At 44.6% G+C, this 22,681-nt stretch overlaps 1 protein-coding gene across 1 annotated transcript in view; it reads left to right on the top strand.

The window, feature by feature from the left end:
* The window catches only part of LOC124663111 (proline-rich receptor-like protein kinase PERK2), a 23,273-nt gene extending 9,557 nt beyond the window's left edge, over window positions 1-13,716 (top strand). The window contains exons 2-9 of the mRNA XM_047200854.1: window positions 10,315-11,392; window positions 11,807-12,223; window positions 12,320-12,406; window positions 12,513-12,583; window positions 12,668-12,744; window positions 12,859-13,006; window positions 13,083-13,244; window positions 13,333-13,716. Coding sequence (XP_047056810.1) covers window positions 10,315-11,392; window positions 11,807-12,223; window positions 12,320-12,406; window positions 12,513-12,583; window positions 12,668-12,744; window positions 12,859-13,006; window positions 13,083-13,244; window positions 13,333-13,716 — 2,424 coding nt within the window. The remainder of the gene's footprint in view (window positions 1-10,314; window positions 11,393-11,806; window positions 12,224-12,319; window positions 12,407-12,512; window positions 12,584-12,667; window positions 12,745-12,858; window positions 13,007-13,082; window positions 13,245-13,332) is intronic.
* The last annotated feature ends 8,965 nt before the right edge of the window (window positions 13,717-22,681 follow it).

Raw genomic sequence — 22,681 nt, 5'->3', positions numbered from 1 at the left:
ATACTTGTGGGTCATCAATTACAACCACAACTTCGGGATGAAGTTTTCTTTAAGGGGGAAAGGCTGTAATGTCCCAGGTTTAGAGACGATCGAGGGGTAGATTTTAGAAAGGGATGTGCATTGCATAGTAAATTCTGGGGAAATTTCGCGCTTTTTAACAAAAACTGCATCGAAGAGGGACAAGTTTCTCTCTCGACACCTTACAGGGTTAGGGTTTCGAGAGTGCGACAAACTTGCTTCTTTCTAATTAAACTAGGGTTTTGAGAAGAGAGGGGAGAGTTTGCATCATAACTTAAGTTGCATGATTGAATTCAAACTTAAGTTGAATTTGAATTTCAAATTCAAACATCAAATGAATATCTCATAAATTCAATTGTGAGGAAATTCATCAAATAAATTATAAATAATAAACAATTTAAGCAATTAAAGTAAAGTAAAGCTCATTAGAGAAAACTTTGAGCTTTATTGATCATCACACAATTTACATTGTCATTACAATATTCATAATGGAAATAAATGAATATTACAACACATTACAAGAATTGGGAAATTGATAAATAAAAGAGAATAAAAAGAAAAGTACAAGTAATGACCCTAGACTAAATACTACAAGATCATCTTCACTTGATCTTGGATTTGATGAATTCCATGTCCATTTTTTTGATCAATTGTTGATTTCCTGCACAAATCAAAGCAAAAACAGAATTAAGCCAAGTGGCAAAGCCACTTGGCAGGTTAACAAATAAAGTAAATGAAGGGGATATGATCAAGCTGCCGAGCTGATCCATGCCACAGCCAAGTTTCAGGTTCAGGTACACAGCACATGCCTATACACACACACAGCCTGCTCACAGGGCTGTGTGCATGCAGCACACACACACAGTGAGTCACCAAAGTGACAAGCAAGAGCTGTCGACCAGGGAGAGCAAGGGAGCATCACATATAATCTTTTCGAAGCAAACCCTAGCTCATTCATCGGCGAGGCAACTTGGTAAGTCATCGAGAGAACAAGAACACTTAGAACAGGGAAGAACACATAGCCAGAACCCTCATCCAGGAACAGCTCAAGCAAGGAACTGTTTCCTGTTGAGAAGCAAACCATGGAGTAGATCAAGCAGCAACCTTACAAGGAGGAGCAGGGCAAGTCAAACCAACCACCAGAAGCAAAACCTCTACACCAACAAATCATCTAGGAGCTGGAGTGAGGTATAAACAAGATCAACCTGAGCAAAACTCTGTTTTGCTCATAAATAAGCATACACTTGCATCACAGAAGCAAAGTGGGTATGAAACCCTGTTTGCATCATCACTTGGCTACTAAGCCTTTTGGTGCAAGCAAACTAGAGAACAGACAGTGGGAGATTTCCAAGGGGAACATTGGCATGTCAACCAGATGACATACCCAGAGAAATCCAACCTGGATTAATCCCAAACTAGCCATTCCAAAATCATCTAGCACCTAAAGCCAAGCAAGCCATCAGATATTAGACAGATCCTGTCTATTTTTGTTGTCAACAGTAAAGGTACTGGAAAACCAACATGGTTACTTCCAGTGAGTTATCCATCAAATCACAGCCAGCCAACAAATAGGGGAGCTACCCTAGGGCAGCACAAGACTACTGCCAGGGTCACCTCAAACCCTAGATCAACCACACCAACAAGCCAAATGCATATATCATCACCCTGATTGGGTTCAAAGAAGGGCTAGGGTTCCCAATCACTGTGGGCATCCATCTAGCCTAATCCAACCAACTGTGATGATCATCACTGTATAGTTCACATCAATTATCCACTGAATTAATTAAAGCAACATAGATAATTGAGATTAACAAGTAAGTCATAAAACAGACCCATGCTAATGATCCAATGGATCGCTGCAAGTGTCAGCCAGATGCTTGAGCAAGCACTTGCACTAATCTGTGCCACACACATACATAGAATCAAGTAACAACATGGCACAGGCAACAATTACATCATATATCTAACTGGCCACAGATAATCAACACATGAACCAGCCAATAAGATCAGCCACAAGAATTGAACAATTGCATCACAGATAAGTGAATAGAGTAGTATAATTGTATCCAGAAGCACTCCATCAAGGGATGGAGCTGCCAAGTCAGTAACAATACTCAATTGAGCATGATCATGAAATTAAAGCACACAGAAGAGCACTCTGGGGTACTGGTACTTGTAGATTTACAAGAATTGCACACAGCAAACAAGCCAGAACACCATAAATGAATACACTTGAGTAATTGGTGAAGATAGCATCAGGAACAGAGACACTGGCACTTGCATACTACAAGGATCATGCATAATGATCAAGCCAGGGACAAGATTATGCACATACAGGTTATCCTAGTAGCAATAATTATCACGAGAGCTCGCCAGAGCATGCCATGAGCATCCCTGGATGTTCATGAACAATCACGAAAAGGCCACAGTAGGAATTCAGCATGCAACAGAAGTGCATAGAGCAAAATAGAAGAGCAGCAGCAACCAAAATACTTAGCTAATGCACAGCAGCAGCATACGCATGGCAGCAGCCAGCACAGCACCAGGGCTGGCTTGGCGCAAGGGACACAAAGGCGCGAAGCAACGGCGGCAAGCGGTGCCGGCATCTCCATGAGGAGAGACAGGCGAGTAATTAGAGCATGGCATAGAGGAGGATGAAGAGAGGGAGAAGATGGAGGCGCATGTACCGGAGCGAGCGGACGGCAGGCGTGGCCGTGGCGGCCACGGCGGCGCGCACCGAAGGCACGGCGGCACCTGGCCAGGCCATGCCAGGCCCGACTAGCGCCGCAGCGCTCCGCACCACGGCGGCGAAGGCCGGCGGCGCCATCACGCCATGGCGCCTGGCTCGTCGGCAACGACGGGATCGCGGCGATTCGCCGCGGTCATGTCACGGGAGTGTTGGGGAAGAACGGTGGCGGCGGGGAAAAGCAGATCGACGCGGATCAATCGAAGCGCCGTCGAACGGCGGTTCGATTGATACCCATCTCACCGCCGGCGATGGCCGGAGTCGGCCGGAGAAAATCGGCGAAGGCGGCGGCGACGCGGGTGTCGCCAGAGCTCAGAGGGGTTAGGGTTAGCGCGTGCGCGAGAGGAAGGGGACGGGTGTGTCCGACCGAGCCGGACGAGCGGCTCGGGTTAGGGTTAACCCATCGGGCCACCCCGACAGGTGGGCCCGGGGGCAAAAAGGACTTTTTACAATTCAATAAAAGTATGAAACTTTGAAATTCAATAGAAAATTATTGAAAGCTCTTAAAAATAACTTAAAAATATGAAAAATGATCAGCATAAAATTCTCTATTTAAATAAAATATCTAAGAGAATTTTTGAAGACAATTAAAAATAAGTCCTATTTTGATGATTTAAATAATCATTTAAATCACACACCTAATTTTATATAGTGAAAACAAGTCCATTAATGTATTTGGACTTTAAAAACACCTTGACAACATTTCAAGGTTGTATTTTACTTTAAATCAAGCATTCCCAAATTATTCTTAGTATCAACCTCTTACATGAAATAATAACGACGTCGGACGGGGGGAACAAACCCTAAAAATGGAATCATGCATAATTGCTTCTTTAACCATTGCCCTTATCGGACAATGATGCTATTTTTCGAGAGACAGAGGACAAGGGTCGAGTCCATACCTTCCAAGCTGCAAAACTTTGCGGTGTTCGAGCAAGTTCATCACTTGCTCATGTCATTTGAGTATTTCTATCAAATTACTTGCAAAGTATTATGGTTATCACTATTGCATAAAAATCAAAACCACTACTTTCATAACTATGAATATGACTATGTGGTGGGCAATGGAACCATGGATTGTGTTGATATGGTGGAGGTTCCATTGCACGAGTTTATATCCATCTAGGATTAAACAACAAATGTCGCCAGTGATTCTTGTGCCGTAGTACCCGTGTTAACCATAAGATCCGGAGTGGGACGGAGTAGTCAAAAGTGTTTCCACCTCTCGTTCATCAACGGATGCGCTTACCGTAGCAAGCTTGTGTCCGGCGGAACAACCGGAGGGTGGGGATCCCATTCTAATTCCCCACGGTAAAGCATTGCTTGCCGTAGCAGCTTGTGTCTTGCGGAACAACCGGAGGGTGGGGATCCCATTCTAATTCCCCACGGTAATGCGGTCTATGATGGGTTGCAGCTACCGGCGTAGGAGTGTATGGTAGAGCCCAGCACTATCGTCGTGGTCGGGGTCCACCCTGAAATTACGGGAATAATGGGACCGGCGTGGACCCAGGGTCGGGGCATGCAACAAAGGGTGGGTGTTCGAGGTAGCGGAGGAACATGATTGGCTAGACCTTATACCGGGCCTCACACCAAAGGAAGTGTGGACGGGAAAGCTGCCCGGTTGGCACCAAGGTTAAGATCTCTTATGGGTAAAGCAACACACCTCTGCAGAGTGTAAAGAACTGTGACCTGTCACTCCCTGTTCCGGGATGAGGAACTGCGAACGCGGCCGGAAAGGAGCTCCATGAAGTTCTAGTAAACCGGTGAAGGCTGACGGACATAGCTCTTTGAAATAAAAGCAATCTCTTAAAGAAATGTTTATCAAAACTTGCATTGGTATTAGACTTTCTGGTCTAATATCGTAGCTAGTGCATTAAACACCTCTTACCTATAATGAACTTGTTGAGTACGCTCGTACTCATACCACTCTTAAATCCCATGCTTAGATTGTCTGAATCGTCTGGAGGAGGACTACGACAACAATGAAGGAGCCGAGATCATCGGCTATGATGAACCCGACCTCTCGGGAGGTGTTGAAGGCGTAGACTATCTCATAGTCTACGGATCCGGGAGGCTTCCGGAGGAGATCAAGCCTAGAGATAACCGATAGTAGTAGTAACCGAGCAGCCCGAACTCTTAGTATTTAGCTGCTCGATGAAATAAATGTTTAGTTTAATGAGACTCTGGTATTGTAAGTTAAGTTGGGTTCGCCTCGAACCCAGGAGTATTCCTCTTAGGACCCAAGAGGAGCTCCAAGATAACATGTGTATGATAATTGTAATAATAAATGAATGAGTTATGGACCCTGCTATGTTCTGTTGTACTACTCTGAGGGATGTAATATTTGCGGAATGGTACTTCGTGAATGTTATATCAACGACTGGCATACTACAACATGCAGTGGTATGCAGGGTCACCACAAGGCGGCGCTTCACAAATCGCCGCGGTGGATCTGAAGCGCCGTTGAACGGCGGTTCAGATGCGCCATATCTCGCCGGCGGCGACGGCCGGAGATGACCGGAACAATTCGGTGAAGGGGGCGGCGACGCGGGGGTCGCCAGAGCCCGTGAGGGCTAGGGTTCGTGCGCGAGTGGGGAAGAAGGGGTCGGTGCGACCGACCGAGCCACGAGTGGCTCGGGTTAGGGTTAACCCGCTGGGCCACCCTGACAGGTGGGCCCAGGGGCAAATATGTTTTCATAATTCCATTAAATACAGAAACTTTGAAATTGTATAAGAAATGATTAATAGCTCTAAAAAAATAATTAAAAATATGAAAATAGATCAGCATAAAATTCTCTATCATAATAAAATACAAAAGGGAATTTTTGAAGACAACTAAGAATAAGCCTTCATTTGATGATTTAAATAATCATTTAAATCACACATTTAATTTTCAATAATAAAAATAAGTCCATTAATGCATTTGGACTTCAAAAACACCTTGACAACATTTCAAGGTTGTATTTACACTAAATATAGTATCCCAAAATTATTCTTAGTATTAACCCCTTACATAAAATAATAACGACATCGGAAGGGGGGGGGGGGGCAAACCCTAAAACTGGAACCATGCATAATTGCTTCTTTAACCATTGCCCTTATCGGACAATGATGCTATTTTTCAGAACCAGAGGACAAGGGTCAGTCCACACCATCCAACTGCAGAACTTTGCAGTGTTCGAGCAAGTTCATCGCTTGCTCATGTCATTCGAGTATCTTTATCAAATTACTTGCAAAGTACTATGATTATCACTATTGCATAAAAACCAAAACCACTACTTTCATAACTATGAATATGACTATGTGGTTGGCAATGGAACCATGGATTGTGTTGATATGGTGGAGGTTCCATTGCAAGGGTTTATATCCATCTTGGATTAAACAACAAATGTCATCCAGTGATTCTTGTGCCGTAATACCCGTGTTAACCATAAGATCCGGAGTGGGACGGAGTAGTCAAAAGTGTTTCCACCTCTCGTTCATCAACGGATGCTCATTACTGGGTGCACATGATCTTGCGAGACATGATGCAGGGGTGGGAACTCGTAGAAGTCCCAACGGTAATGAGGTCTATGATGGGTTGCATCTGCCGGCGTAGGAATGTATGGTAGAGCCCTGCATTGTCGTCGTGGTCGGGGTCCACCCTGAAATCTATGGGAATAATGGGACCGGCGTGGACCCAGGGTCGGCGTCTGCAACAAAGGGTGGGTGTTCGAGGTAGCGGAGGAACATGATTGGCTAGACCTTATACCGGGCCTCACACCATAGGAAGTGTGGACGGGAAAGCTGCCCGGTTGGCACCAAGGTTAAGATCTCTTATGGGTAAAGCAACACACCTCTGCAGAGTGTAAAGAACTGTGACCTGTCACTCCCTGTTCCGGGATATGGAACTACGAACGCGGCCGGAAAGGAGCTCCATGAAGTTCTAGTAAACCGGTGAAGGCTGACGGACATAGCTCTTTGAAATAAAAGTAATCTCTTGAAGAAATGTTTGTCAAAACCTGCATTGGTATTAGACTTCCTGGTCTAATGCTGTAGCTAGTGCATTAAACACCTCTTTCCTATAATGAACTTGTTGAGTACGCTCGTACTCATCCCACTCTTAAATCCCTTGCTTAGATTGTCTGAATCATCTGGAGGAGGACTACGACAACCATGAAGGAGCCGAGATTATCGGCTATGAAGAACCAGACCTCTCAGGAGGTATTGAAGGCGTAGACTACCTCATAGTCTACGGAACCGGGGAGGCTTCCGGAGGAGAACAAGCCTAGAAGCACTGAGTAATAGTAGTAGTCGAGCAGTGGGAACTCTTAGTATTTAGCTGCTCGAGAAAATAAATGTATAACCTAGTGAAACTTCTATATTGTAAGTTAAGGTGGGTTCGCCTCGAACCCAGGAGTATCCCTCTTAGGACCCAAGAGGAGCTCCAAGACAATATATGTTTGATGCTTGTAATAATAAGTGAATGAGTTATGGACCCTGCTATGTTCTGTTGTACTACTCTGAGGGATGTAATATTTGCGGAATGGTACTTCGTGAATGTTATATCAACGACTGGCATACTACAACATGCAGTGGTTTGCAGGGTCACCACACCTACCTATCAAATAAATAGAACCTTGTGTTCTGTCTTAGATCTTGGTCTAGATCTTGTGTGTTGAGAGTTTTGGATTGCACTCTTGACAACCCCGCCCCTAGAGCGATATCTAGCTTACGCCCCTAGAGCTATATCTAGCGCAACATGTTGAAGCGATTCCTTTAACATTTGTGCTGTCCATATTGTAGAAACACGGTGGAGTTGTTCCTCCACAATCTTGTGCTGCTTACACCCACGCTCAAATCTAAAGGGGCAGTGAGTAGGAGAGTCAAGTTGCATAGCATTTGATATAATTGTAGATAGACCCACATAAAGGAGATGATTCATCTTTGAACGATGCATGGGTCTGTCGATTGTCATTGGAGCACTTGACATGGTGATGTCCTTGAGCCGTACCATACTGTTGAGGTTTTGTGAAGTGATGGGTCTCTTGGTTCAGATGATACGACACCCAAATGTTGTTGTTAAGGAGTTGTATTGATTCTTGTGGACTAGTGGAGTTGAGTTTTATTGGTCACAACTCACAAGTCTACATGGAATACTAGACAAGAGAGGATGATCTTATTTGTGTCCATCTCGGTCATGCTAATGCAAATGGAATTCCCTGGAGTTTTTTTAATCATATTAGTGTTGGGAATGTGATCACCATGTCGCTAGACCAGTTTGCCATATCTATCAGCTTCTCTAGTTTGGATGTAAACAACCGGTGTCTCTAGTTCAACATAGTTTCATTTCGAGACTACCCGGGATCATAATTATACGGAGGCGATGAAACATGCATTGTTCATGAAAGATTCCAATTCGTTCATTCCACTTGCAATAATCTGCGGCGGTTCGCGGGTTCTCTTAAGAAGCAGACCCATGATTACTTTGGTGCTGCAAGAAAGAAAATCCTCAAACTAGAATGCAAGTTAAAGAGACTTAGGTTAAAACCTGAGCTTCGAGATAAACTTGTAACCTTTTCTGCTTCATTGAGGGTTTGATTTTTTGAGGACTCCATAGAGTCCTAGGCCTTTTGTGGCTGAATGGAAATATGTAAAATTTATCCTTTTTAATATATGTCAGCAGTAGGAGACTCTCCTACCGTAAGTTTTCAAAACCAAAAGTAGCTTTGTGATTCAAATCATGGAGAAGTTTCTTTGTGAATTATTTGAGAGGGAGGAGATCATGAGGCTCAACGCTCCAACTGTTTATGGTTATGCGAGGGTGACCGTAATACCTAGGACTCGTAAAGAGCAAACTAAATCACATGACTTCCCCAAGATAATGCTTTTGTGTATAATTTGTACGGGTATATTGTCCCTATGTGTGGTTTTAGTAATTAATCAGAATCTCTATGATTTAATATTTTCATCGAGTTTTATTTGAATAAATATTTCATAGGAATTTCTTGAAGACCGTGTGTTAGATTCAAGTGTTTGCATGAATAAATATACCATGAAGATAATAAGATACTTCAAGTATTGTAATCACGATCACCAATTTGTATTGCAATTAAGTCAGACTTCATTACTTCCCAAAAAGCCCAAGCTTGCTACTCGGAGCCTCGATGCAAAAGTTGTCACCTTTTTTGCAAGTGTAGTTTTCTGTCGGTCCACCGATCCTGACACCGATATTTGTGTTCCCATTCTTGTGTACCTACCCTTACTGCACTTGGTGTCGAGATGTTCGGTCTGCACCGATTTTCTACATCGAGTCATACCGATTTGCTAAGCACGGACTCTACCGATTTGTGTCGATGTCCAAGTCAGTCTGCATATAGGTCTATCGATCTAGGAGTCGGTTGGACTAGTGGTGGGATCAACTTAGAATGAACTTTTTCCCCTAAAACTTTAATATTTGGTTTTCCTATACAAGGGCTGCTCCCCCAACATGTTCTAAGGGTTCCTGAGTATGTTTTTACCACAATTATTGACTTCCTCTCTCACCCCTCCTATTATTCCTGCATCTTTTTAGGGTTTTGGTAGACTTTGTCGCTCAGATGTGCAACACATTAAATGTGCGGAGAGAGTTTGATCCCTATGCACCTTGGTGAGATATCAAGGAATTGGTCGCCTGGTTTAGGGTTTGCTATGTTCTAACATGTATGGAGGGTGCAAAATGTTGTCGAGCTCATCTCTTAACTCAGTTAAGTGATTCCAGTAGGTGTTGTGTGCGGCGTGTTGTGCTCCTTGATTGTTCTCGTCAAACTATTGTATTGACGGTATGTCTCGTCGGATTAAGAAAGCCCACATGTTATCTAAGAAAAGTTGGTTGGTTTATAGGAAAATATAAACATTTACAACACCCAAATACATTATGAAAACGTAACAATACATAATAGATCAATTGGTACTAATTTTGTATTATAAATGTTGATTGTTTCCTATAAAATTGGTACAACATACATAGGTTTGAACTAAGACAAGACTTATATACACATAGAAGGAGGGAACCAGTCGTGAAATCCACCCAATGATTCGGGATTTAGTAAAAATCAAAATTTGTAAACTTTGATCAAATAATGTATAGAAAACATCATCATCTCTACTACATAAAAATTATCGAGGCGCCATGATCGAGCAAGTCATTGACTTTGGCAGGGTCAATCTTATCTACCAAACCCTGGCTAGTGGATACCAGAAAAAGAAAGAGAAAAAGGACGAGCCTTTTCTTTTACAGCAGCCCCAATCCGTATGATGTTTGCTCTCGCTGTCGCTTGAAATCGCCAAGCAAAGCGTAGAGAAGAATTCTACACGGCCAAATTATAAGCAAAGCGAAACCACGTCATGCATGGCTAGGCTAACTGCATCGAGCTCATACTTGTCTTCGCGCTTTTTCTTTCGCGAATATGTCTTCGCACTTGTTGCACCTCGCCTCGGTAGTCGTCTCCTCTCCTACATTCTCTTGCCCATCTCTATATGAGCCGAAGCTCCTAGCCGTGCTGAGAGTGTAACACTGTAACGTTCGTTAGGGATTTGAACGACGCAGCACCATGGAGAGTCCATCCGCACCTGATCCTCCGGTGACTCCAACCCCACCTGATCCTCCGGTAACTCCATCGCCATCTCCTCCGGTGACTCCATCGCCACCTCCTCCGGTGACTCCATCCCCACCACCTCCGGTATCTCCATCCCCACCACCTCCGGTATCTCCATCGCCACCACCTCCGGTGTCTCCATCTCCACCTCCTCCGGACGACGCACCTCCTCCAAGGGCTCCGCCTCCACCTCCTCCAGACGAGGCACCTCCTCCAAGGGCTCCGCCTCCACCTCCTCCGGACGAGGCATCTCCTCCGAGGACTCCACCTCCGCCTCCTCCGGACGACGCACCACCTCCGGACGAAGCACCTCCTCCGGAGACAACACCTCCACCACCGCCTCCTCCGTGGCTGGATGCACCTCCTCCGGAGACACCACCTCCACCTCCTCCGGTGATCCCACCCACTCAGCCGCCGACGGAACCCCCAGTGGTACCTCCGGTGCTGCCGCCTAGGCCGGTAGTCCCTCCTCCACCACCTTCTCCAAGGCCGACACCGACGCCAATCCCGACGCCGGTAACACCGTCCCCGTCGCCACCTCCACCAAGCCCGACGCCGACCCCAACGCCGGTAACACCGTCCCCGTCTTCGCCACCTCCACCAAGGCCAACGCCGACCCCAACGCCCGTAACACCGTCCCCGTCCCCACCTCCACCAAGGCCAACGCCTACGCCAACACCAACACCGGCATCGCCCTCACCTCCGCAGCGCAGGCCGCCCCCGCCATCCCCGCCGAACGTGCCAGGCTCATCTCCCCCGCCGCCTGACGTGCCATTCTCGGCGCCGCCCCCGAACAACGTACCGGACTCGACAGCGCCTCCCGCGTCACCTCTATCGCTGTATCCGCCTCCGCCTACGACATCGAGGAAGTCTTCGTCTCCAGGCACCGCGGTGGGCGTGGGCGCGGCCGTCGGCGCGGTGGTCCTGCTCGGCCTCGCTGCTGCGCTCATCTTCTTCTTCGTGGCCAAGCGGCGCCGCCGGCGCGGTAGGGTAGCGCCGCCGGGTACCCCAGGTGCGTACACGTTCTGACTTTACTACGAGTGTCGAGACCGCGATTGTTCACACGCGCGTGACCTTTTCGCGGATGCCATCGTGTGACGTCCTAGTGCGTGCAAAGAAGCGTAAGCTAACGCGCGTGTTTAGTGCCAGTTCGTGCGCCATTATCTCCTGATACGGTGCTCGTGACTGCGACGTGCGATTAGCCGATTACACGCGTACCTTCCTTTTCATGTCCGCGCGTTCGCGCCGTTTTTGATCAGTGCAGTGCAGTGCTCCACTTCATTCGATAGTGCTGGGCGCGCTGCTCCATTTTTCATCGAGAAACTGAACAAGCTGTCATCCGAAACTCAAATTGTTTCTGAATGTCTTTGCGCGCGCGAGTGCTGAGCTGACCGATCGCTTTCGTGCTTCTTCTTGCTTGTGCCAGCGGATTTCCTCTACGACCCGAGACAGCCGGCGACGCCGCGGCAGCTGTCGACGACGCCCTCGATGCAGTCGTGGCAGGACGGCGGCGGCGCGCCCGGGTCCCCGCTGGCCGGTGGCACGTTCGGGTACGACGAGCTGGCGGCTGCGACGGACGGGTTCTCGGATGCGAACCTGCTGGGGCAGGGCGGGTTCGGGCACGTCTACAAGGGCACGGTGCGAGGGCAGGAGGTGGCCATCAAGAAGCTCCGCGCCGGCAGCGGGCAGGGCCACAAGGAGTTCCGGGCGGAGGTGGACATCATCAGCCGCGTGCACCACAAGAACCTCGTCTCCCTCGTCGGCTTCTGCATCCACGCCGAGCAGCGCCTCCTCGTCTACGAGTACGTCCCCAACAAGACGCTCGAGTCCAACCTGCACAACGGTATGTACCTCGGTCGCATGCCGAATGGCGAATCCTGTTGCAGCTTGCAACTGCAATTTGTTTTGGAAAATGGAACTGACGTGATGCTGGCCTCAGGGAGCGGCCGTGCGGCGCTAGATTGGCCACGGCGGTGGAAGATCGCCGTCGGCTCGGCGAAGGGCCTCGCGTATCTGCACGAGGACTGTGAGTTGCTGCCGTATTGGCACAGTTCATTTCGATACGAATGTTGTGGCCTGAAGAAGTTGCTCTTGCCAGTTTTGCCTGTCACTAAATGGCTGTTCAATCTCAGGTCATCCTAAGATTATCCATCGCGACATCAAGGCAGCCAACATCCTCCTTGATTACACCTACGAGCCCAAGGTAAATCGTCAGAACTGAACACCATTTTTCTGCGTCCGCTCGAGTCCTTCTCAGTGTGTTTATCGACGAGATGGGCTCGTGCAGGTTGCAGATTTTGGGCTAGCAAAATGCCAGGAAATAGAACAGACTGCCGTTGAAACGCGCATAATGGGAACTTTTGGGTAAGATACTTGTTCACACCTCAGAATCTCAGATTGACTATGAAGATCGCTTCGCTGGTACATGAATGAAATGCATGTGGAGTAATCTTCTGCTGTCAAAACTTGTGTCTCCAGATATCTGGCTCCGGAATATGCTGCCACCGGCAAAGTCACCGACCGGTCTGACGTCTTCTCCTTCGGTGTAATGCTTCTGGAGCTCATCACCGGAAACAAACCTATCATGACATCTTCAGATCACCAGCCTGAAACATTAGTTTCTTGGGTGAGTTGACATGTATTATCTATGCTGCAATGCAAATGCAACTAAATAATGGATTCACCTCTTCTGTGCTGAACAGGCAAAGCCCTTGCTGACGAAGGCCGTGGAGGAGGAAGACTACGAGGAGCTTATAGACCCGAAGCTGCAGGACAATTACGACGCGTACGAGATGGCGCGGCTCGTCGCCTGCGCCGCCGCCGCCGTTCGGCAAACCGCCAGGTCTCGCCCGCGGATGACCCAGGTTCGTGCCAAATCTCCGACTAACTCAAGCCAGCTCCACGTATGCGTGCTATCGTTAACACGCTTGCTGCCGATGGAATGTGATTCAGATCGTCCGGTACCTGGAGGGCGAGCTTGCGGCGGAGGACCTGAACGCGGGCATGGCGCCGGGACAGAGCGCGATGCATCGGTCGTCAGGGGGCGGCAACACGGACGAGGTGCGGCGGATGAGGAGGATGGCGTTCAGGCAGGGGGCCGGCACGGGCAGCGGCACCATCAGCGAGTACGCCAGCAGCGAGCTGAGCGCCCCGACGAGCGAGTACGGGCTGAACCCGTCCAGCGAGTACACGGCCAGCAGCGCGGCAACCACAGAGGATATGACGATGACGGACGTCACAAGCAGAACAGGCAGCGGCGAGGCGAGGCCTGGAACTGAGCGCTTAAGCAGGCGCACCACCGTCAGCAGGCAGGCCAGACGTGCGAGCCAGGGCTGATGAGACGCCGGAATTTCGTCAAGATTTACGAGCGAACGATTTGGTTTGCGTTTCTTTGTGTATGTGCTGGTTCTTCGGTTCTCAGATCCATGCGATTTTTATTGGGTGGTGGATGAAGTTGTAACTTGTATATATGTACGTCCACGAATTCACCACTTACACGAATAAAACACAAAGGGGTTTTAGAGTTTCTTCTTCATCTCTTCATTCATGGCGTTTAGTTCAAAATCAGGTGATACCTGCCGATCTACAGTTTTGCAATGTTATTAGTCCACAAAGTCCTACACCCTCTACTAAATCATAATTTAAGTCCGAATGTTGCAAGTTTGACTAAGCTTATAGAACAAAATGTCAACATCTATACGATTACATCATATTTTATTTATGTATGTACTTGATGTTTATATGTTGATGATTTGTATAGACTTGATCAAACTACAAAACAATTTGACTTTGGCAGAGTTAAGTGTCATATATAGAAGGGAGACAGTAGACGTTTTCGTGCAAGTTTAGCTCTCACTCTTTCCAACACCACTTAGTCTTGCTAGGATTTAGTGTGCCTTTTTTTTTGGTTTTCAGATTCATGCGATTTTTGTTGAGTGCTGGAAGAAGTTGTAATGTACCGATGTACGTCCATGAATTAACCACTCAGATGGATAAAATACGAAGAGGTTTTAGAGTTTCTTCTTCACCTCTTGATGAGGTTCAGTTCGAAATCATGTGATAGCTACCGATCTGCAGTTTTGCAGCGTTATTAGCAGTCCATAAAATCTCACTCCCTCTATTTTTAAATGCAAGGCAAATAAATCTTATCTTAAGTAAAATTGTTATAGATTTGACTAAACTTATAGAACAAATATCAACATCTACACGATTAAGTCATCTTTTCATAATGTATTTACTTGATGTTTTATATGTTGATGATTTTTATAGACTTCATAAAATTTTAAACAAATTGTCTATCTAGCATCCCTGTCAACATGTTATCATTTTTCAAGGTTCCCATGTAGGCTTTCAGTCCGGTTAACACTCAAATAGCTAACTGTATGTGGAGTGATGAGGAAGGACATAAAAAATATCACCTGGTTAATTGACCTTCTATATGTATGCAAAAGGAATATGGTGGATTAGGTAATCCTAATTTACAAAAATTATATATTTGTTTGATAGGTTCCTAGACTAGAAGATATATCATGGTCAAGGTAGTTTGCATAGAAAGGTAGTAGATGCTAAGTATACTAGGAACCTAACATTCTTTGTTGTCAGGACACACATCCATCTTTTTTTTTTTGGAAAAGTGTGATGCAAAGCCGTTAAATTCGGGTACAAGTGGCAACAAGAAAATTGTAGGTCTATCAAATTTTGGGAGCATATTTCGTTTGGTAATGCATATCTTGGGACCCAATATTGGGACATTTACTTTGTAATTAATCAAACCCAACCCATAGCTGATATATGGATGGATCACAACTAGTGTGCTCTTTTAGGAGAACATTCACTCCTCCTATGATGGAACAATGGATGAAAATTGTAGATATTGCAAGAAGTACTAATTTCTTTAACGCATAGGACAAATTAATTTGGAAATATGAATCTAGTGGGGTTTATTCATCAAAATATATGTATGCTATTGTTAACTTTAAAGGAGTGCACCCCATCTATTTGCCTGCTGTGTGGGATCTCAAAATCCCACCAAGAATTTAAATATTTCTATGATTGCTGTCTCAAAATAAAATGATGACTAGGGATAATTTCTATGTTACTTTGTTTATGTGTTGGTTCTTCGGTTCTCAGATTCATGCGATTTTTGTTGGGTGCTGGACATAGATGTAACTTGTATATATGTACGTCCATGAATTAACCACTCATATGAACAAAACACAAAGGAGTTTTAGAGTTTCTTCTTCATCCCTTCATTCATAGCATTCAATTCAAAATGAGGCGATACCTACCGATCTACAGTTCGTAGTGTTACTAGAAGTCCACAAACTCCTATACCATTTACTAAATCATTATTTAAGTCAAATTGTTGCAGGTTTGACTAAGCTTAAAGAACAAAATACCAACATATACACGACTAAATCAAATTTAGGTTATTTATGTATTTACTTGATGTTTATATGTTGATGATTTGTATAGACTTGATCAAACTATAAACAATTTGACTTAGACAGAGTTAAGTGGCATGTATAAAAGGGATATAGTGAGGTTTTCGTGCAAGTTTAGCTCTCACTCTTTTCAATACCACTTAGTCTTTCCGTGATTTGGTGTGCTTCTTTTTTTGTTTCCGTGTTGTTTTCTTGGTTTTTAGATTCATGCGATATTCATTGGGTGGTGGACGAAGTTGTAAGTTGTATTTTTTTGCATAACAATTGTTTAATTGCTCACCAGGTATACCACATGGTTGTAACTTGTATATATGTACATCCATGAATGAACCACTCACATGAATAAAACACAAATGGGTTTTAGATTTTCTTCTTCATATTTGCGTCCATGATGTTCAGTTCAAAATCAGGTCATGCCTGCCGATCTACCGCTTGATACATCCCAAACGTATCTATAATTTTTGATGCTCCATGCTTGTTTTGTTACAATTCTTATATGTTTTATGTGCACTTTTCCACACTTTTTAGCATTTTCTGGGACTAACCTATTAACGCAGTGCCGCAGTGCCAGTTCTTATTTATGCTGTTTTTGTGTTTCAGAAAAGTTGTAAATGAAAGTTTCTCTGAATTGGACGAAACAAAAGCCCAGAGTCTTATTTTTCCGGGACGAAGACGGAGCCAGAAGGACACGCGCAGGTGAGCTACCATGTGGCAGTACATAGGGCAGGCGCGGCCCCAACCTTGGTCGCGCCTGGCCCATGTACTGGCGCCTCGTCGCCTCGTTTTCTCCGCCCTTCCGCCTATTTATTTCTCGTATCGGGAAAACCCCAGGGATCCGAGCCTCCATCCACGAAAAGTTCCGACGTTGCCGTCAACCGAAACCCTAGTATGGGAGGGTTCTGCAGTCCATCCCGGCACCCTGCCAGAGAGGGAAATCACCGCTGGAGGCCTCTACATCGCCATGTCTTCATCCGAGGTGATGCGTGAGTAGTCCTCCACGGGACCATGGGTACATAGCAGTAGCTAGATGGCTGTCCTCTCCTTGTTGTGCTTCATGTATAGATCTTGTGAGCTGCCTAACATGATCAAGATCATCTATTTGTAATTGCTACATGTTGGTTTGATGTGGATCCGATTTATAGAGAGATTTCTTTGGTTGAGATTATGTATTATGTTATTATGATCTTGCATGCTCTCCGTTTCTAGTAGATGCTCTGGCCAAGTAGATTCTAGCGACTCCAAGAGGGAGTATTTATGCTCGATAGTGGGTTCATGCCTCTATTTAACCATGGGAAGTGACCTCGTTCTCTACAGTTGTAGATGTGCTGTTACTACTAGGAAGAAAACAGCGGTGTTCTATTCAAAGGTAGTTTCATCGTTTACTTTACACACACATTGCTTAAAGCGATAGTCCGTTGCTTGCAACTTAATACTGGAGGGTGTTGCGGATGCAATCCTGAAGGTGGATTATTATTCATAGATGCAGTTGGATTACGGTCTATGTATATTGTTGTAATGCCCGCATACTTTCATAGCATGTATTCTGCATCAACCATTAGCGTAGAATCTCTGTTTGTCAATTGCCAATCTGTAATTTGTTTACCCAACATATTTATTTATTGGGGAGGCGCCTCTAGTGAACTGTGAACCCCGGTCCTTCTTCTTTTAATTGCAATGTTCTACAACATTTTTCCTGTTCTGTTCTCTGCAAACAATTCTTCTTCCACACGGTTCGTTTAATCCTTTGTTTTCAGCAAAACTAGTGAGCCTGACAACCTCGCTGAAAGTTGGGGACAAAGTACTTGGTTGTTTGTGAGCAGGTCTCCACGTTGCTGCTGACGCCGGCAGTGCGCCCTGCCACGAGTTGGTTCGTAACACCTTGGGAGAGAACGATTTTCTCCTACTAGTCGATAAATCTTGGTTTCTTACTGAGGAAAAACTTCATGTTGTGCTCATCATACCTTCCTCTTGGGGTTCCACTCAACATTGCGCATAAATTCTCCTTCATCAACTCAGCGCTCAGCAAAGACTTTTTCTGACGCCGTTTGATACGTCCAAAACGTATCTACTTTCCCGAACACTTTTGCTATTGTTTTGCCTCTAATTTGTGTATTTTGGATGCAACTAACACGGACTAACGCTGTTTTCGCGAGAACTGTTCCGGTGTCTCGTTTTTGTGCAGAAATCCAACTTTCGGGAAAAACCTCGGGATTTTGACGAAAGGGCCTATTTTCCCGAATGCCGACGGAGCCGGAAGGACAATTGAAGTGGAGGCCCGAGGGCCCCACACCATATGGCGGCGCGGCCCGGGGGGCCCGCGCGGCCATGTGGTGTGGCCCCCTCGGCTGGCCTCCGACGCCCCCTTCGGACTACTTATTCGCCTCGACCTAAAAACGCACGGGGAGAAGTCGAAGTCGCCGGAAACCCTCCCGAACGCCGCCACATCGCGAAACTCCGTCGCGGGAGCCGAGGTCTCCGTTCCGGCACTCCGCCGGACGGGGAATTGGAGGAGATCATCGCCGCCATCACCGCCAACGCCTCTCCATCAACCAGCAATGTTTCCCCCATCCATGTGTGAGTAATTCCCCGCTGTAGGCCGAAGGGGATGGTAGGGATTGGATGAGATTGGTCATGTAATAGCATAAGATTGTTAGGGCATAGTGCCTAGTGTCCGTAGATGGTACTTTTATGATATTGTTGCAACTTGTTATGCTTAATGCTTGTCACTAGGGCCCGAGTGCCATGATCTCAGATCTGAACATGTTATTGATTCATGAAGATATTCGTTGTTTATGATCTTACCCGCAAGTTGTATACACATGTCGCCGTCCGGAACCAATGGCCCCGAAGTGACGAAATCGGGACAACCGGAGGGAATGGTAGCGATGTGAGGATCACATGTGTTCACGGAGTGTTAATGCTTTGCTCCGGTACTCTATTAAAAGGAGTACCTTAATATCCAAGTAGTTTCCTTGAGGCCCGGCTGCCACCGGCTGGTAGGACAAAAGATGTTGTGCAAGTTTCTCATTGCGAGCACGTACGACTATAATTGGAACACATGCCTATTGATTGATTAGTACTTGGACACCGTTTTATTATTATCTGCAAATGCCCCGCTATGATTGTTACATGAGTTTCTCTCATCCATGCAACGCCCGTTGTCCGTCCCCGTGCCTACGATATTTTAATCCTCGCTGTTTACTAAAATCACTACTGCTGTCTTTGTTACTTCTGCTGCTGTTATTTTACTACTTCTACTTGCTATAAAACTGTTACTACCGATAAACTCCTGCGAGCAAGTCCGTTTCCAGGTGCAGCTGAATTGACAACTCCGTTGTTAAGGCTTTCAAGTGTTCTTTGTCTCCCCTTGTGTCGAATCAATAAATTGGGTAATACTTCCCTCGAAGACTCGTTGCGATCCCCTATACTTGTGGGTCATCAAGACTATTTTCCGGCGCCGTTGCCGGGGAGCATAGCTTTATTTGGAAGTTCACTTGGATTGATATTGTTCGCTGCAAATTCTCCATCATGGGTAAACCTCGCGATACTAAGGTCGCCATATTACCATCCACTACAAGAAAAGGTACAACTCGAGTACCTCTCGCTGCTCTTGATTCACCATCTGTGATTGATAAACTTGTTTCACCGCCACATGCTTCAAATGCTGGTACTTCTGCTGAATCTGAAAACTCTCATAATATTGATAATATTTCTGCTGTGCTTGATGATAGTGGTTCATTGGGAACTTTTCTAGATGCTTCAATTGCTAGGTCTAGACAAATTGAAAATGCTGAAACTCCCGATGTTACTACACCTGTTAATTCACCCGAACTTGAATACTCTAGTGATGATCTTGATGAAGATTATGTGGAACTTGATGATGATTTTATTGAAAAATGCCATGCTACCACTGATGCAAGAAAAATTAAAAAGTTGCTTGCGTAACATACTCGTTAGATATAAACTTGTCTCCCGATCCTAAATTTGCCACATCTCCTATAAACATTAGAGATAAAGATTATGATTTTTCTCTTGATCTATCTCATATAGCTATTGTTGAGAAAACACCCTTTTGTGGTACTGAAAAAGAAAGTGCTGTTGAACACATGACTGAGTTATCTACTTTGAGTAGCTTGTTTTCTGATGATGTTAAGAAGCGTACTTACTTTGTGGCTAAAATCTTTCCATTCTCATTAAAGGATGACGCTAAAACTTGGTATAATAGTTTGCCACCTAGCTCTATTAAAAGTCCAAAAGAATTGCTTAATGTTTTCTTCCGAAAATACTTTCCTGCTAGTGCTCAACATGCTGCTTTGCAGAGAGTTTATAATTTTGATCAGGGAGATGAAGAGAAATTGCCGGAGGCTTGGGCGAGATTTTGCTCTCTTATTAGAGCTCGCCCGACCATGATTTAGAAAAGCATGATTTACTTGATATATTTTATAGTGGACTAACCATTGAGTCTAGGGCATACCCGCATAGTTGTGCTGGTTGTGTTTTCGAGAAAAGAACTCGGTACTAACGCTGAAGAATTATTGGCTAAAATAGGCCGGAATTATGATGATTGGACTACGCCCGAACCAACTCCAGCGCCAATAGTGAAGAAGAGGGGTTTAATTAAATTGAATGATGAAGATATGAGGGAAGCCAAGAAGTCTCTCAAGGAGAAAGGTATTAAATCTGAAGATGTGAAGAATCTACCTCCCATAGAAGATATATGTGAGATAATTCCCCCTTCATCCATGATTGAGGTAAATTCCCTTCAACGCTTTACTAGGGAAGATATTCCGTATTCAAAACCTCCTGCGCAATGCTTAGATGAGTTTGATAATTATATTGTTAAGCAAGAAAATTTTAATATGAGAGTAGAGAATCATCTAATGGAAAATTCTCAAGCTATTAGCGAATTGCATGATATTGTGGAGAGAACCTCCAATGATGTTAAGATGCTTGTTAAACATTTTCATATGGTTCAAACTCAAATTGATCAACTCACTAAAGTGCAAAATGACTTGCTAGGAAATAATTCTAAAGAAAAACATGCTTGTGAAGTAACAACTAGAGGTGGTGTCTCTACCCAGGATCCTCTATATCCTGAAGGGCATCCCAAAAGAATTGAACAAGATTCTCAACAAACTAAAACTAGTGCTCCATCTAAGAAAAAGAAAAAGAAACATAAGAATGTTGTAGAATCCTCTGAACCTGTTAATGATCCTAATAGTATTTCTATTTCTGATGCTGAAACTGAAAGTGGTAATGAACATGAGAAAGATAATGATAAGAATGATACTCCTGATAAAGAAGAGGTTGAAAAAGAACCCGAAAAGCATGCTAAAAATAAAAAGTATACTAAAGAAGATTTTATTGCTCGAGAAACATGGTAATGAAAGAGAACCTTGGGTGCAAAAGCCAATGCCTTTTCCTGCTAAGAAACTAAAATCAAAGGAAGAAGAACACTATAATAAATTCCGTGATTGGATGAAACCTTTATTCTTGCAAATCCCTTTGATCGATGCTATTAAATTGCCTCCTTATTCAAAGTATATGAAAGATATTGTTACTAACAAAAGGAAAATTCCCAATGAGGAAATTTCCACTATGCTTGCTAATTACTCTTTCAATGGCAAAGTTCCAAAGAAATTGGGCGACCCGAGTATACCTACTATTCCTTGTTCTATTAAGAATAATTATGTTAAAACTGCTCTATGTGACTTGGGAGCCGGTGTTAGTGTTATGCCTTTTTCTCTTTATAAGAGACTTTATTTAGATAAGTTGATACCTACTGATATATCTTTGCAAATGGCTGATAAATCTACTGCTATTCCTGTTGGTATATGTGAGGATGTTCCTGTTCAAGTTACTAATAACTGCTTGATATTAACCGATTTTGTTGTGTTGGAAATGCCCGAAGATGATAATATGTCTATTATTCTTGGGAGACCTTTTCTTAACACCGCAGGGGCTGTTATTGATTGCAATAAAGGAAAGGTTACCTTCAATGTTGATGATAAGGAACACACCGTCTATTTCCCCAAGAGGATTGAAAAAGCGTGCGGAGTTAATACTATTTCTAATGTGAGAACTATCAAAGTGGGAACTATTGATTGTCCTATATATGAGCCTAAAGAAGAATATCAAACTCTTGTGATTGGATCCATATCAATACAATTCAAGGTAACATGATTGATTTGAGGTTTATTTCTTCATATGCTATGTAAAATTTATTTGGTGGCAAGACTTGATCAACCTTGTTAACAAATACATTTTATATGCATAGAGGAGGTAAACAACATCTCTTTCTTCCTCCACTTGCTTTAGTTGCTGTAGCATTTTTAATTTGCAAAGTTTCTTAGTTGATTTGAGATTTCAAAAATTTTCCTGGCCAGTAATAATAAACTTAATACCCAGAAAATGTGCATTTTTCAAAGTTCTCAAAAATTCGCGAAAATTACACCGTTGGTCCTATTTTTCGACGAGGCACCTGGGAGCACCAGAGGATGACCTGTGGGGCACCACAGGGTGCCACACCACAGCCGGCGCGGCCAAGGAGGTGGGCGCGCCACCATGTGGTGTGGGCCCCTCCTTGCCCCACTATCTCATCTCTTTCTTCCCAGCATCTTCTCTCTCCCGAAAAAACTCGAACCAACTTTCTCTCACTCGCGTTTTTGCTCAAGAGCTCAGGATTTTTCGATCTCTTTGCTCAGCCCAGATTTCTGTTTGAAATTTGGCACATTTGCTCTTCGGTATGTGACTCCTTCGATTATCCAAATAGAATTTTGTTTGGTTGAGTATATCTTGAATATTTTGCTGCTGTAGGTAACATGTTTAGTGAGCTTGCATGCTTGTTCTAAGTGGTA

This window comes from Lolium rigidum, chromosome 6, assembly GCF_022539505.1.
Source record: "Lolium rigidum isolate FL_2022 chromosome 6, APGP_CSIRO_Lrig_0.1, whole genome shotgun sequence".
Lineage (NCBI taxonomy): Eukaryota > Viridiplantae > Streptophyta > Magnoliopsida > Poales > Poaceae > Lolium > Lolium rigidum.
Note: the sequence above shows the minus strand (reverse complement) of the source record. Positions and strands in the feature narration are given on the sequence as shown.